The 16,595-nt window shown below is 51.6% G+C and overlaps 1 protein-coding gene across 2 annotated transcripts; it reads right to left on the bottom strand.

Annotated features, from left to right (window-relative positions):
* Nucleotides 1-5,947: 5,947 nt before the first annotated feature.
* Nucleotides 5,948-15,960, bottom strand: MTCH1 (mitochondrial carrier 1). 2 transcript variants are annotated; one of them, XM_085302261.1, is made up of 12 exons: nt 15,795-15,847; nt 15,001-15,041; nt 13,974-14,080; nt 13,466-13,543; nt 13,040-13,097; nt 12,511-12,562; nt 11,579-11,638; nt 7,955-8,048; nt 7,678-7,725; nt 7,408-7,475; nt 6,578-6,653; nt 5,948-6,115 (listed from the first exon to the last, which is right to left on the bottom strand). In XM_085302261.1, the coding sequence occupies exons 4-12, from the start codon at nt 13,523-13,525 to the stop codon at nt 6,041-6,043; spliced, it is 591 nt and encodes a 196-aa protein (XP_085158387.1). In that variant the 5' UTR covers nt 13,526-13,543; nt 13,974-14,080; nt 15,001-15,041; nt 15,795-15,847; the 3' UTR covers nt 5,948-6,040. The 2 variants fall into 2 exon arrangements, with proteins under 2 accessions (XP_085158387.1, XP_085158386.1); XM_085302260.1 differs by lacking the exon at nt 15,001-15,041 and having other exon boundaries at nt 15,795-15,960.
* Between the last annotated feature and the right edge of the window lie 635 nt (nt 15,961-16,595).

The following is a 16,595-nucleotide window of genomic DNA, read 5'->3' as shown; positions in this document are numbered from 1 at the left end:
AAAAAAAGAAAAAAAGAAAATCGGATGGAAACAGCGCGGCTCCAACTCCGCGAGGACAATGCCCGGGAAAACGTCGAGATTAGCGGAGCTCTCGAAATCCAGCGCGCCCTCCCCGCGCCCGCACCGCTCGCCCCCTCGCCTCGCCTTTTTAATACTCCCGGCGCCTGAATTATCCCGGTCCGCAAGCAGGAGGGAGCGTACAGTACCGGGTCGCGCGGAGCTGCCGAGAGCCTCGCAACAGGAAAGCGGGCGGGCGAGMGCGCCACGGCTCTCGCCGTCGGCCAGCGAGAAGAGCAAGGAGACATTAACATCCAATTAGTGCCGTGTTTAACGAGGGAGACAGAGGCGGCTGTTGTTTTATTGCCCTGTTCTTTCCAGTCGCATCTGACAGGCAGCGGGGAAGGCACCCCTGCTCGAAGTGACGTCATCATATTTTTATTTTTTATTTTTATTATTTTTTTTTTTGCTTTCTTTCCTTTTTCCTCTCCCTCCCCGGCTTTCCTCCTCCAAGTTTCTCGGCGACGTCTCGGCAGCTCGGCTAGGGGAAACTCGGCGCTTTCGGCTCCCCCCTTCTCCGCCTCCGGCCTCCTTCGCCCCCTCCCCGACGCCGGCCCTCGAAAAACAAACACGCCGACCCACCCCAAAGTCTTTGTTCTTCCAAAAAGCGAAAAGCGAAACGTTCGAATGAACCCGGACGGAGCCCGGAGGAGGCTCTCCCTGCGCGCCGCGCTGCGTGTGTGTGTGTGTGCGTGCCTGTCTCGCTGGCGCTCCTCTTCCGAGACGGCTCGCGCGGCTTGTAAAACTTTGAGGCATGTGACTCCGCTCCCAGCCTCCTTTGGCAGCGTGACAAGAACCGCTCCGGTGGATCGGAGAGAGCGGGCGGCTTTTAAGGAAGAAACTCAATTCAGGAAGATTAAGGAATTACAGCGTTTTTAATCAAGGGACCGCGCGGGCCGGGCGGCCGGCCGGGAGGGAAGGAGCGACGTCGAGCGGCGGCGGCCCGGCCGAGGGGCCGCGGCGGCGGCGGGGGGAGAGGGATTGAATCAGGAGCGGGAGAGGCTTATTTCACGCTGCCCGGCTCATCCCGTTTCCCTCCTTCCCCACCCCGGCAGGCCGCGGCGGGGGGGGGGGCCTGCAGCGTCCCGCGAGCGCGGCCCGGGATGGCGCCGGCGCCTCTGCCCCGCGGCCCGGCCCGGCCCCCCGCGAGAGGCCTTCCTGCGGGTTTTTACTCCGCCGCCACCCCCAGCCAGGGTGGGGGGTGGTCTACCTGCTCCGAAGGCTTTTCCTCGTGCCCCACCTAAACCCTCGTCGGTGCAATTCATGGCTCTGATTCTGCGAATCTGAAGGCTAAACCCCGCCAGCAGCTCCAAATCCTACGCGCGCAGGAGCACGGAGGTGGGAGGGGGCACGTGAAGGCCAGACTGGGCCAGCTTCGGGCTGTGCCCRGTGGAGCTTGGAGCATCCCCGAGGCTGGAGGTGCCCCCTCCTCTGCCCCGGGCTGCACTACGCTCCTGGGGAAGAACGGCCAGCTGTAATGGGTTCCCCCCACCCCTTATTTCCAGCTGAAATTTCCCTTGTTGCAGTTTGTGCCCATTGCTCCTTGTCCTTCCACTSTGCACCTCCAACGAGGCTCCGTCTCCTCTATCAGCTCCCGCTTCGGGCGAAGGCTCTGCTGGAGGCCAGGATCACCCCACTCCCCTCCATCCCCACGTAGGACTGAGCCGTGCTAAAACGGGGGACAGACCTGGGGCCACTGCGCCAGCTCGCCCGGCCGGAGTGAAGGCTGCGCCTGGGTCCGGTCCAAGTCCCCACCCTGAGCATTTCCCGGCAGGAGAGAGCAGAACCGGCCGGCTCCACCTCCCCGTCGGCGGGATCGACGCCGGGAGGGTTATTTTTTAATTATTGGCCTACGTGGAGCTCTCCGCCGCAGGAGAACAGAGCAAACAGTCTTATCAAGGGCAGCCGTGCCGCGGGGACACTTCCTCGTGCTCGGCCGCAAGATGGGGCCTCCCGCCGCTGCCAGGGTTGGCAAGGGCTGGCGGGAGAACCACAGCCCACGGCCTCCCCCTCTGCTCCCAGCAACCAGATACCAGGGTGACAGGCATCGCAGAGCTATTTGAAGAGGTTTGCCTGGCTGGCTTCCTCCCAGCTCTGCAGAGAGGAAAGCTGCAGGGCTGGATGCGAATTTGGTCTTAGTCAAAGGGTCTTTGGCTAAGGGATGGCTCTGAAGGGGGTAAAGGAAGGATGAGACGACTGCAATCGGTCCGAGCTCACTTGTTCTTTCCCTGTGCACAAGGCCGTCAGCCAAGCAGGTCGCCAGCACCTCGCTGCYGCCCAGAGCCTGCGAGGGTCAAAGGGCCCCAAAGAGCCACCCGGGATCTTGTGGGACCGAAGCACAAGCTCAGCTCAGGGAACCAGCGTCCACGCTATCTAGAGGGCAACAACCAGCCCTGGTGCCAGCATGGAGCACGACCAGCCGGATCAAAGCGTCCAGGCCCCAAGGAAAGCGAGGGCAGCTTTGACCTCAGTTTCCCTCTCCCATCGGCAGCTGCGGTCCCTGCCTCTCCTGTTCCCCTGGCAGCTGGGAGCAGTCCAGGCCAAAGTCCTGGCAATCTCTGCTTTCCACTAAGGACTGATAAATACCACGCAGGCACGGAAAGGCAGCAATCTCCACCCATCAGATTTTCATGTAGGAGAGAGTCAATATTTAAACACAGGTTTGTTTCCTTGCTAGATAGGGAAGAGTGATAGCCCCTGCCAGGGGGTCTGAGCTCCCTGGCTCTGTCCCAGATGTCAACCCAACACCACTGTCTTGACCAAACCAACCACACATTTCAGCCCAGGTGCCCCTTCTTGCAGAAATGGGACACCCCCATCTCCCCTCAGCTGTGCTACATGAGCACAAGATGCAGGGCAGGGCACCTGCTAACAAGTTGATGAGGCCCCAGCACCCACTGGGCAGCAATTTAAGAGCAGTGTAGAAAGTCAGCCAGGGTTTGGGCTGTTTTCTAGCCAGCTCCTGGTGTAGACACTGTCCCTGTGGCAGGTCACCTTGATTGAGATAAGGGATAAGAAGAACCCATGCTAGAGAACAGGAGGAGGTAAGAAAACATTTAACTGTCCCATTAAGACCAACCCCTGCTTTGAGCTAGTGCTGAGGTTGTGCATCAACTTGTGCATGTTACCTGCAGGCCTTTGAAACCCGGTTTAGTTATGTTTGAGTTGACCCAAAGTTACATTTAATGGTTGTTTTCAGCAAAGCCTGGGGACCTGAGCAAGCTTGGTTGAAATTGGAGGCAGAATGCTTGCTTTGGTGCAGATTTAAGTGAAATGGTTAGGGAAAAATCAATAGCATCTTTCAGTGAAGTGGCTGCAGACAGGCCACACTGTGGGGATAGATTTTCAGGTTTGTGAGCAGCAGAAAGYGGCCCTAATTTTGAGGATTAAGGTATGGTTTTCATGAGCAGTTGCATATTGCCCTTAAAGAGACAAGAAACCAGCTACTGGTAGTAAAAGATAGGTGCCCAGGTGCTAGGCTAGGACCTGGCAAGCCAAGGGTGGGCTCTGTGCCCAGGATAGGGGGCTTGATTCCCCCTCCTTCCCCAAACACTTCATTTGAGCAGCTGGGCATTGACAGCAGTGAAGGGTCTGTATTCCTTCCAGAAGACCTCAGGGTTAATAAATCTGTCTATCCTTGTCACCCAAATAAGCATCCAGCTCCAGCAGCAAGTCCTCAGCCTGACCCTGGGCTGCAAAAGCTTCTTCCCATACCCTTAAAGCACGTTGATAAAGCCAATGGCTTCCTGGCCCTCTTCCCAGCCTCACAACCTGCTGCTTCTCCTCTCCAGCTTTCAGGAGAGGCTGTCACCTTGCTTGGGGTCTACGTGACCCCTTTTCCAGGCTGGCTCCCATCAGCACAGCTCTGTTGGGTGCTGTTCTCACAAACATATAAAATACTGTTTTTCATGCTCCCCTGACCCAATTCAAACCGGACTAGATTTTAGTGCCTTTAAAGGTGAAACCAGTGTGTAAGTGGAGTTTCAAGCAGCCACCTCCACACTCAGTGCAGGTGCAGCCAATGCAGCTTGCTCAGCCTAACACCCATGCTGCCAATCGTTGATGGAGCAACAGGGCTGCACAGAAAGAGCAGAAGGGATCTTGGTTTGCAACAATCATTTTAGCTCTCCTTTGGGGAAGAAATGGATTGTCTGCCTTAAATCCAAACCTTCCCCAAGCAAGGAAAGCTGTTATCCAGCAGAAATGAACATCTTTAAAAAGGAAACACCCAACAGAAGTTTTTTATAGCTGTATTTCAGAGCATAGTTAAATCCTCTTTGAAATAATCTCTTATGTTATGGAATAGGATCATGCATTATTTTACTTGTTGTGACTGTAACATCAGCTGTACTGGAGGAAGGCTGAGGGGGGAAGGAAGGACTGGACTGACCACATGACACTGAAGGGAGCTGGGCTCAGGACTGCTGGTCCCAGCACACAAACCYTGTCACTGTGTCCCACAGGCCCTGGCCTAGAGGTGCAGATCAAGCCCATCTGTTGGAGTAAAGCCTCTGCGCAACAGCAGGAGGCTGGGTACCCAAAGGACACATGTGGGATGCGACTCCAGCTACCTCTCAAATCCCTGCAGGTATCGAGAACTGAAGTCACYCAGTACACAGGAGAAATACCCAGTAAATACCCTGGGGCTGCCAGTCAGGACATCAGTGTATGTTAGCAGCACATGGGAACCTGCTCTTGGCCCCCAAAAGCTCCTTCCAGGTCCCAGGACAGAAGTACAGCAACTTGCTGAACTGGATGCAAAAGACTGCTTTGTGCAGTAAGAGGGGAACTGAAATGGGGGAAGTCTGCCTGGCTATAGTAATAGCACAGGCTGGTGCAAAAAATGCTGTCTGGGGAGCTGAGGATAAATCCTGCCCTGCTGTTGCAGGCAGGCTCTGCTATGCAAAGGCCCAACTGCATCTGAACATTTTCAAGTCCTTGCATGTGTGAAGGGCCCCTGACTCTGATGTCTCTAGTCTCTGGCCAGCTAAAGRTCTATTCCTTTATTCCAGACAGTAACAGACCTAATGTCCATATTGCAAGGTGAGCCCTCTTGTTTCCTGCCTGTCAGCAGCAAAATATCATGCAGCAGCCCAGYACAGTATTGCACAGCTCCTTGTCCGTCAGGTGAAGTGGTGATGTTCAGACCTGCCTCACTCTTAGGCATATTTACACCCTGCTTGTCTGGGTTATACTCGGCAGGACTGAGCATCAATGGTTATATCTTAACTACAGCTGATCCCACTGAACCAGACCACTGCAAAAGGCAGTTACTGGCACAGGGCACATCCTCCCTGAGTGCTGCCTTCATTTTAGTTCATGTCCCAACACCATCGTGGAGACAAATTTTATCTGCCTCTTTAGGATGCTGTTTCCCTTATCTGTTTCAGTATTATTTCCCTTTCATGCCCACAGGAGGTGGTGGGTTCCTTAGTGCTCAGGTACTCACAAAACCTTTAGATTTGATCCTGGGGTTGATCTTGTCCAGGAGGAGCTACCAGTCACACGAACACTTGCCCAGAAGGGATGAGATGGCAGACGTGTTAGCATGGCTTTCCCAGCACAGCAGCCTTGGATCTTTGTCTCTTCTCAGCTACAGCAGAGCAAAGCAGTCTTTTGTCCCTGCACTGGGTCTCAGCAAATGTCTCGGGGCTGGTTTGTTTAGTACCTGGGCATATTCCACTTTAAAACAGGCTGCTCCAGTTACTCCAGATCAACAGCCTGGACCAAACAGCCAACTCCCTTCTGCTTTCTCTGCTACACACCACAGTTGAGTTAGCTGTGAAGACGGGGCTTTGGCCCAGCTGCAGTCTGAAGCCAGCTCTCTGCAGGCCAGTTTATCACTGGCCTTGCTGGAGAGGAGGTGGCTTGTTCTGGCACTGTGGACTTGGGATTGAAAAGGAAAAAAAATGTATATATCAAAACAAGCTTAGGGTTTCTTGTGGAGTCCAAGTTGATCATCTCTCCCCACAAGCCAGGGGAGTTAATCGATGGGGAAGCAGGTCGCTTGCGCGGGCGCTCTGCGGAAGAGCAGGCTGGAGCCGCGGAACAACTGGCCCTGAGAAAGAAGAGCAGGTGGTTTAAGGGAGTCAAGCCGYGACCTGTCCCCCGCGCCAGGACTGCTGAGCATGGTGTGCCGAGGGCAGCGGTGGCTGCTGGAGGCTGGAATGGGGAATTACCAGAGCTGAAACTGTTCTAACAGGGATGGGCTTGCAGCTGCTCTCCGCGGAGGAGCAGAGACATGAGTCTTTGCTGTGTAATGCATCTGCAAACAGACTAGGAACTGCAAACTGGGGGGGTAACTCCTTAGGCCTGCAGAAGGGGGCATTTAACAGGCACACCAGTACCACAGTGCCTTGTACCAGGCCACATAAATGCTGTGACGGGAGGAACAGAAACCAGCTACAGATCACATCATAGATACAGTGCAGATACTGCTTGTGCAGTGCTGGAGCCCTTGGGAAGGAGCAGCACTGCCAGAGGAAGCCCCATGAATGGCAAACGCACTGCATTCCCTCACCTGGGCCCTGAGGTACCTCCAGCAGTGGATCCAAGATGTAAAGGCAGGAGCATAGGGAGGGAGGCCAGCACGCAACCTGCACGGCAATGAGAAACAGCTGAGACGGCGTCCATGCAGAAGTCACGTTATCCAGGCCAAGAGGTAACACAAGAGCAATGATAAGTGTAAGTGGGGACACAGAAATAGTGTCTGTGCTGGGCTGAAGGCCAAACAACCAGTTTGTTACTTACACTGCAACAGATCATGTAATTTAATTACCCCTGGAGTGTACAAACAAGCAGTGTTACCTGGATACGTTAAAGAGTCCAGCACTACACGCTGAATCTACACCTTTGAGGACAAGCAGACATCAAGGCAAAGTTGCGCTGAGGTTCAGCACTCACCGTCCCATAAATACAAGCACAAGAGGACCCACAGGAAGGAGTGGGATTAGGAAAGCAAGCTGGGCCAAAGGAGACAACCCTGCTTCTTTCAGCTCCCTCTCAGGTCTCCCCTTGCTCTTGCTGGGGAGCTGCATTAAGAGCTCTGCTTCCTCTTGTGCTGCTCCCCTGAGCCACTATAGTCCCTTTGATCCCTCTGGTCTAGCTGAGAGCAGACCATACCACCACAACTCTCCTTATTCCTTTTCATTCTAGCTTTTTTGCTGCCCTTGTCTGCACCCTCTGATCTAAAATTATAAGCAACCTGGGACAGGAAACGAGCTGGCTCTGCAAGGTGCCATATACTTTATGGTTCTGTATGAAAGCTTTACGATCGTTAGCAAAGGATTCAGACAACAAGGGGGTGGAAGAAAGGAACAAAAACATTAGATCTCAGTGTGACTGACGTACCCGCAGTTGTTAACTGCCATGAGATCTCCCACGAGAAGGAAGGGGTATGTCAGCATACTCACAGCGATCTGAAAGTAAAGAAAACTGGTAGCATCCCTCCAGTGTCCACCATGTCGAAAATGCTAGCTACTGCTGTTCTAGCTTTTGCAGGTTAGCAAAGTTATCCCAATCTTTGGATAAAAAGCACAGGCTTCAAATGTGACAGCCTTTTCTCCAGACTCTCACACCACAGATGGGCAAGAAGAGGTGGAAATGATGTTGCCTACGTACCCCCATCACGAACTTTGTGTAGCTCCGGATCACCGCTGCCTGGCTGAACTGTAAAGACAAACCAAAGAGATTGTGGAGGAGGCGGCTTATAGCAGGCTGTCACAGTCATGGCATGACATCCCTCAGAGAGCCCGAGCTGATGTGGCTTGAGGCAGGGGCACAAGGCAGAAAGCCCAGTGTCCGTGAGTTAGATTAGCCCCTGCTTCCCATTAACACCTTATGACAGCGGATGGTTGGCATGGGGCCCCCAAACCCTCCATCGGGCCCCTGCACTCACATTATCGTCCACTGCGTATGTGTTGATGAAGTGAGCCAAGAGGTTGCAGCACCAGAGGAAGATGACATCCCCCAGGATGTGAGGGACTAAACCACTAAAATGGTAAAACAGAAGGGGGAAAAGAAAAGGGGGGGGGGAAGACATAAGGTGTAGAAAGGTCTCAGTGCTGCCTTTGGATGTGCTGAGCTCTCCCCTCCTCTGCCAGTGCAGAGGAACCCTGCTGCCCCAGAAGGCGTCTTTATTTTGGGAGGCAGCTGATGAGAGAAAGGAACATGCCGTTGAGTGATGGGTAGCAAGGGAAGAGCACTTCAAACAYAGTCAAATGCGTATTTCCAGGAAAGGAAGCCTGCAAGTGCTAGTGGCTGCTCCAGCTAGGGGGTGCTCTGGTTTTGGGCTTGCCAATAGGGGCATGGCTCAGCCGGGTCCCCTTGTTCTCCCCCAAGCGCTGTCTTGAAACCCTGGCCAGACACAGATGAAATGGATTTCTGTTAAGTTTGTTTTCCCCAACTGTTACAGATGCCCTTCTGGATGCAGAATGAGGAATTCACCTCTTGGGAAATTCTGTCCCCTTTTAACCTCAGGGGAGATGAGGAACTTCCCTCCACAGCCCYGGCTTGAGGAGCAGGGCCTGTCACCCACCGCAGACTCTCAGGATGCTCCTGGTGGCAGAGCATCCCGGCCTGTGGGCATGGCTCAGCACAGTGCTCTCCACTGGACTCCATCCCCTGGTCCAGACTTGATTTTTTTTTTCTCCCTCTCCAGGTGCTTTAGAAATTAAAATTGGAGAGGTTCCTATAAAGCCTGCTCTAGTGCAAAGATGGATTAGCTGCAGGCAGTGCTCTGGCCCCTCCAATTTCAGTCCCTGTATCTGGGCTCAGTCCCTGATGCTTCTGTTTTCACCTGTCACTAATGAAGGTCAGTGCTCCCAGCAGCACAACCACCCTCCACTGCCACTTCYAACTGCTCTAAAGCATGGATGAAGGACATGGAAAGGCTTCCCATGTTTACCAGCGCCTTGGCAGTGTCTCCTCTGCCAGTGYAACCCCTGAACACTTGGCCTGCTTTAGTTCATGCAGCTGTTAAACTGCAAAAGTATCCAGGTGTGTTTTAAACTGGTTGTTTCACCAGTGGAGATATTCAGAAAGTTCTTKAAGTAAGATTGTTAATGGCCACACAGGTGTTTGCTGGGCTGGGAAGAGCCACCTCCAAGCATGTAAGTCTGAAAGGTTTGTTCCCAAACAAGGTGCCATTCTGGAGAGCCACCAGCTGCACTTGCTGCTCCAGGCCATCAAAACCGTGTGCTCTGGCCTAGCTGGACTGCTTTACTTGTTTTACAATTCATATTTTTCRGAGCCAAACTGCCTATTGTCAAGGCTTGAGTGGTTTGCCAAGGCTTCTGGAGTGAAGAAGATCAGAAGTGCTCAATAGATCTGCTGAATAAAGACACACCTGAGAGCAACAGAYAGGACAAAGAAACTGAGGTGCTCTGGTGCTGTACAGATGAAAAAAATCCTTCCTCTAACTCAAAAGGAAAGTCTGAAGCAGGTTCTTAAACTGCTGAAAATACAAGAGCTTGAGCAATTTCATAGCGGGGGCTGGTCCAGGACTGGGACTGGGCAGTGGCAGCCTCATAAGTAAAACTTCACCCATCTGATACAGAAYTGGATTATTTGTTCCATTTACAGTAAGGATTGCACCCCTCTCTATCCTTAGTCATCAAAGTAATGATGTCTGGTCTGTGGTTAAGGGATGACTGGAGATCAGTGTTCTAAGAGAGCCTCAAAAGGGGACTGAGAAAATCAAATTCATTCCTGCTACAGCTCTCAAGCCTAGCAATATGCCCAAGGAGATGTGGCAAGGAAAAACATTTTTAAAAGATAAATCATTAAAAGCTCAAAAGCCAGAGCAGCAGATCACAAATGCTGCATGATTTAGGGTCACACAAACCATCTACAATCCAGCAGGAGAAACATCAGTGCTGGGGAAGACTGGGACAAGCCATCTTTGAGCTGTGTGTGACAGTTTAAGTGCCTGTTTCAGAGTCCTACAACCACCTTTCAGTCCTGGTGACAGGCTGGAGGCTGCTGCAGATATGAGGGGAAGTGAGATAAAGACATCAGAGCGTAACTCCAAAGCATTTCAGGGGATGGATTTATCTCTACCAGGCACACATACATAGCAAGCGTGTGCTGCTGATAATGCTGTGTATAGGTTATAAGGATACGAGAAATACGTGAACTTCAATGATTTTTAAGGGAGTGGGTATGTTTGGATTGCAGTGGGAGGGCTGAGAGCGGAAAGGCAGCAGTTTGGTCCTACAGCTGCAGTTTGCGTTCCCTCCGTGGCAATGTGATTTCCTAGTGGAGTTGTAGAGCGCATATAACTTCAGAGCCCTCCTGAGATGTTTTGGGTTGTGTTAAAGCTTTTCCTGTGAACTATTAAGTTTAATTAGGCTACCAACAGTGTTTATTTTATGTGGGGGAAGGGAACACGGCTGGCTCCTTTYACACACCATTTCCTACCTCGGTGCCCAGATGGGAGGAGAGGGGGAGCATCAGTGAGGGCCGATGGGAAGCACGCTCCAGCCCTGCCCCGAGCGCAAGGAACATCTGCCCCAGTACTCAGGACAGGAGGGATCTGTGTTTAACCGAGATTTGGGGCTGCAGAGCCCAGAGTTTGGCAGAGCAACTGCAAGGCTGAGAGGGGAAGATCTGGTGACACTTGGCCAATGTGCTCTCTACAGACTCCTGGACTTTCTCTCCAGGGAAGGAGGGTTTGAGATCCCCTGCGATTGCTCTCCCCTTCCCAATGTGTTCACGTTTCATGTGAAGGCCCAGATTTCCCATCTCTGTGATTCCAGAACAAAATGCATCTGTCCCAAAACCCCTTCCTGGAATTTTGGAGCTCACTTTACTATTATTGATGTAATAAAATCAGTTACCTACCCACCTGGAGCAGAGGCAGCAGGTGGCTCCATTTTATATAGATGTGGAAAAAAAAGGCAAGAAGTGCTAATGAAGGATTGAAGTAAAAATGTATCCGCTAGACCCCCGCTCTAGCGATGGGGCTAATTCGCCGTGCTTTGTAACTGGGCAGAAGCTCCTTCGAGCTCCGCACAGGCCGGTTCAGGCAGTGATGCAGCACGCGCTCCTGATGCACCGGCAAACTCTGTGCATGAACCACCTACTAATTACAAGCACCCACAGTGCTCTAGAGAGGAATGCGTTTCTCACCCAGGCCCTAGCTTTTATTTCAACAAGGGGCCTCGTTGTTGCACTTGTTCTTTGTGCCCGTGTCACAAGCGTGCTTTAAACGCCTGTGCTCAAACACAAAAAAGTGCCAAGGGAAAAAGGTATGAAAAAATAAAGAGATTTCCCTGGGCTCTGTTGAAGATATGATCTGGCTCTTCCCTTAGGCCAAACCTGTTGGTAGAGCTGGAGTGCTCTCAAAGGCGCAGATTTAATCTCTGCTCATCGGAGTGATATGAGAGTCCTACAGAAAAACAAGATTTCAGATAGGAGGGAAGCAAGTATAACTCCTTTCGATGCAATCTGCAGAGCAACTGGGAGAGCCATCAGCACCTTCCAATTACAGGAGAAAGTATTTAAACAAGAACTCACGTACACGAAGAATCCCAGGATCCCTTCTTCCTTAAATATCCTGCCAATGGCGCTGAACACACCGCTGTCAAGAAAGAAGCAGCGCTATAACCAAGCAGAGTTACAGCTCAGTCTSTCTCTCTCCTGCACAGCTTCACGTGCACTCTGCAGCATGCAGCCACAGCAACGTTCCCCCACAGTATCCCCTGTTCCATCGCTGTGCTACCAAAGCAGCAAGCAGTGCTGTTTTCCTCCTCAATCCACTAAGAAGGGTCATGTCTGCAGTTTGGCAACCTGCAATAAATCCTGGGCTGACGCTCAACTTACAACTGCATTTAATAGCTGAGGCTAGAAGAGTTTGCAGATGCATATGCCACAAGCACGGCCTATAACATGCTTTGACTAGACTGATCTTCAGTAGAGGAACCCTGTCCAGCRTTTGGGAGCTTGTGCCAGGAGTTGTGGATTAGCTGCAGTTTTCTAGCATGCTTTCAGGTGGCTGCATGTGCAGTTTCACTCTGCAGAGAGGCACTGTCATCATGGGAGCTCAGGTACTACTGAAAAAGGATTGTAGAAAACGTGGATCTGCACAGCCGCAGTAATACTTTGCAYTACCCATGCCACCCTACTCTGCCACCTTGCTGACTTCACTTTCTATTAACATCTAATGCAAAAAGGCAGGAAATCTACTGTGTAATGAGCAAGGTACATTACAGTCATCAGAAAACCCRCTGGAATGAGGCTGAATTAACAGGCATGCCAAGGCATAGACAGACCCCAGCCTTCCCACCTTCCTTCACTGTGCAGTTTTTCCCTCTAGCCACGGCTCAGGTTTGCTTTTTGGTCTCACAAGCCTTCTGGGTCACTATATCCCCCACTCTCTGGGAGCCTCTGGCATGCCTGACTCTAGGACTTGTGCTTTTGTGCACCCAAAACCTTCAAGCTGCAGCCATTCACCTGTATTTGACTTCCCGGCCTACGAACTGGACCATGCAGCGCATAGAGATCACTAGGAGGAAAGAAAAACAGTATTGACAAGGCAAAAGTGTTCAGACTTGATTTGTTTCTAATGGACGTGAAACAAAATCCAAGCTGATCCTTCCTCCCTCCTTTCCCTCAACTCAGATCACCTCCAACTCCTCTCAACTGTTCTCATCATCACAAGATTCATTAGAAATCATCTCTCTTCTCTGATCTGAATGTGAACGGAGGACTTCTTGGCCCCAGCAGGATCTCTAGGATAACCTCTCAGATGAATGGGAAGAGATTGCCTTGATGCTTGGTTGGGTTAGTTCCTGACAGTCATGCTGACCGTTAGGCTTCTTAAGTGACCACTTTGGACCTGCATCCGTTTTGCAGACTCATACAGAGCCATTTCCCACAGAGGGGAAAAATGCATCAAGTAAAGGGAGTTTAGGGTGATGAGCTGCCTGGATAAGGGCTTCTTGGTCTGAAGCAGGCTGCCAGGTAGTGGAGCAGGACTCACCATGCAGGGGATGTGAGACAACCCGGGACGCGCACTGCATCATCATCTCATGAGATGTCTGTGAAGGGGAGAAAAAGCCACATATCTGCATGAAAAACTGCACAGCTCCATCCACACAGGTCAGATCCTGTTCCCTTTATGTAGGGAAACCAGTCCCAGAGCTCTTTTGAAAACTGTTGTTAGTGGTAAACCTCCCACTACGATTTCTATAAAATATTTTATAGTTGATCCCAGAGTGGCTACTAAGTACCAGGGCCTGTACCCACAAAGTTTCTTTCTATGTAATTTTACCCACAACCTGCTGTTTTAGCTTCCTCTGATCTCTAGGTACATCCCCAGTGTGAACTCCTCCAATCACCTGTTAACATGCAGTATTAACAGAAGATGTTCTCCAACCCATGCCCAGAYGTGCTCCACAACTCTCACCTCTTTCACCACTTTCCTAAGGGAAGTCTTCACATCATCCTTGTTAGAAACATGCTCCATGTCCTCCAGTGGAAAAGCCTGAGGGAGAGAAGAACCATGTGGACAAAACCAACAGAGATGCTGACCCACAAACTCTCGAAGTCTGAGGACAGGAGGAAATGGGGAGAGGCCTCAGCTCTAGACCAAAGGAGAAAGAAAATGGGCAAGAAAGGTGGGAAGGATGGATGGAAAGTAAGAGAGAGGAAGAGACTGCTTTACGAAAAGTAAAAAGGCAAGCAATTGGCCGAATTAAAATAAGATTATTTAGAAAATAAGTTTTGGGGATGTGGGCACCGTTCTTCTGTCCTGGAGAGCTATTCAGAGCTGTTGGTGGTGGAGAGAAACCGGGGCTTTATTCTTCACCCTACAGCCGTGGCTGGCAGCAAGCGCGTGCARGCTCCTTAGCTCTGCTGTTGTAGCACCGGCCGACCCCACAGGCTGATTTATGGAGAGAGAAGCTGACCTTTACCTTCTTCACGCTCCCCCTGGTGATAGTGGATAAAGTGCTTGAGATGAGCCGAGGAGTAAGACCGCGGAAGAGGCCTTTTTTCCCATCTACTTCCACGATGTGTCTGGCTGAGTAAGAAAACACCAGACCACTGTCAGTCAGGAACTGGCCGACCTGCAGCGAGCACCCTGAACACCTCCAGCGCTCAGCCGAAACCGCACCAGGGCTCAGCACATTACAGCAGCTGCTCTGCAGTCACCCCCGTAAGTGAAAAGCTTTATTTCAGATAAGATACAATCRATCCTTAAGTATTCAGTCATATCTGACCAAACCGGGAGGATAACTTCACATTTTTGGGCTAATTCTAATCTTTTGATTATGCTTTGCCTACTTGAAAGGGCTACGAGGTGCTTTGAACTGAACTAAGGCAAGGAGGGATAATCTCCCACATGTTGCATGGTGTCACCTCCTCCCTCTGCGCTGGGAAGCTCGTGTCAGGGTTGAAGTGCATCTGACAAACCCAGGTTCAGTACCTGCCCTGCTGCTTTCTCCCAGACGGTGGACAGATTACCTAATGCCTGCAGCCCAAAAAAATTAACAGATCCAAATTATCCCTGGTGTAACAGAGTGGAGTACAACTTGCCACGGGATGTGCAGGTACCGATTACTCCTGCCCCCCTCCTCTGTCATTCCGAGTGCAGCCAGGAAGGCATAGCACATCAGATGCTGGTGCCGTAAATCTATTTGGAAAACACATTTTCTTGTAACAGAGCACTGCCAGAGCACTTCCAGCCCCAGAAGCCCTAGGACAGGTTTACGGTGCTTTCATACTGCTCCTGCACCAGGTCCCCCTGTCCTTCAGATACTGCTGTCTGATTCTGGGATCAGCCCAACTCTGCTCTCAGGCCCCTTCCCCAACGCACTACAAACCTTCTGTAAAAGACKGAAAGCAACCCTCAAAGCTGTACAATGTTTACCCACTTCTCCCATGCTGCTCCACCCCCAAAGAGAGAAAAATAACACTTTTTTTTCTTTCTAAATATATTACCTTCCCTTTTTCTTGGTATTTCTGTCCCTTTAGGGCTCCATCTACAATACAAATGAGCAGGGCAGGAGGCCAAGTTATTGCAGGACTGTTTTGTARTGAAGAAAGGAACTTAACGATCTCTTATGCATGCAAAACCCTTCACCAACAAACCTACATCGCACAAACCCCTGCTGTGTCCACAGCTACAGTGTAAACCAGAGCACTGTCAAAACAGAGCTGAGAGCTTGTTCATCCCGAGCATGAGCCTTCTCCCATTACAGTCTCTGTCCCCCCAGTGAATCTGCTCTTGCCCAAACATCAGCCCCAGACGAGAAACACGCTTCCCATTTGGCAGCAAAATGGGAGACCAGTCAAGACCTTTAACTGCCACTCCCTGATGCCAGGATATGTGCTGAGAGTAGAGGGCTCTGCAGAGCATCCTCTCTGTGGTCCATCCATCCTATAGCAGCCAAAGCTGCACTGCAGAGCCCCTGAAATGCAACAGACCACAGGAAGAAGGTTCAGCACCTGGGCCAACACCTTCTTTTTCTCTCCTTGCAACAACAGATGTGTAAATCTGATAGCTTTTCAACCAGCTGTAGCATTTTATGTCTCCTCTGAACTTCAGGCTGAGCACAGGGATGCCACTGGCAAGGAGATGTGGGAGCRCTGCTAAAGTCCGGCTTGCACAGGCACTGGTCTGTGCCGAGTCTAAAACAACACTGGGTCTACTTGGGCTCCTGGCAAGCAGTTCCCGCCCCTGTTTTCATGCTCTTTCTGGTCATGACCTCGCACTGGCAGGAAGAAATGCTCACCATAAGTGAAGAAGCCAGGCAGGTACAGTACTTTTCTTCCCAGCACATTTCTTCCAACAGTTGGAGGTAGTGGCTCGTGCCCAACCTTCAAGAGAAACCCCATCAGTCTGTCCATGCCACTATGCCCGTGTTTCCAACCTATCGGGCTTGTGGCTCCGATCATGTCTCTGTGAGCTGCCAAAGGGCCCACGAGACTCAGGCGCAAGCTYCCCACTCCCTTATACAGGCATCTGCATCCCTCCCATTTTATAGGGAGTCCTTAGGATAGAGGCATAACTCGTGTCACACAGGCGTTCAGCTACACAGGGCATCTYCATCCCGTGCTGTATTGGGGGGTCCCCATCCCCTCCTTTAGCTCGGGATCCCCACTGCCGAGCTGGCATCATTCCCCCTGTTATAAAGCGGTCCCGATTATACAGGGTATGCTCATCGCTATGTTACATAAAGGGGTCCCAATCGCCCCACTATACACAGGGTCCCCCTTATAGAGGGGTCTCCATCCCCCATTACTGAGGGTTCCTTGCTGTAGAGGGTGCCCCCCACCCCCCTCATTTTATATAGGCGTCCCAACTGCATAGGGGTCCTCCCCCTTTCCTGACATAGGGGATCCCCATGCCCAGTTATACCAGGGCCCCCAATGTACAGGGTGTCTGCATCCCTATACCCCCCCTTATATAGGGGCAGAGAGGTCCTCACCCCCTGCGATATAGGGGTCCCCACTATACAGGATGCCCTCAACCCTGTTATATACGGGCCCCCCTCATACGGGGTGTCTCCGCCCCCGAGCTATGGGGTCCCACC

The sequence above is a fragment of the Rhea americana genome, unplaced genomic scaffold, assembly GCF_003343005.1.
Source record: "Rhea americana isolate MKP2758 unplaced genomic scaffold, rheAme1 scaffold_189, whole genome shotgun sequence".
In the NCBI taxonomy this organism is placed as follows: domain Eukaryota; kingdom Metazoa; phylum Chordata; class Aves; order Rheiformes; family Rheidae; genus Rhea; species Rhea americana.
This window is presented reverse-complemented; position numbering and strand designations above follow the sequence as displayed.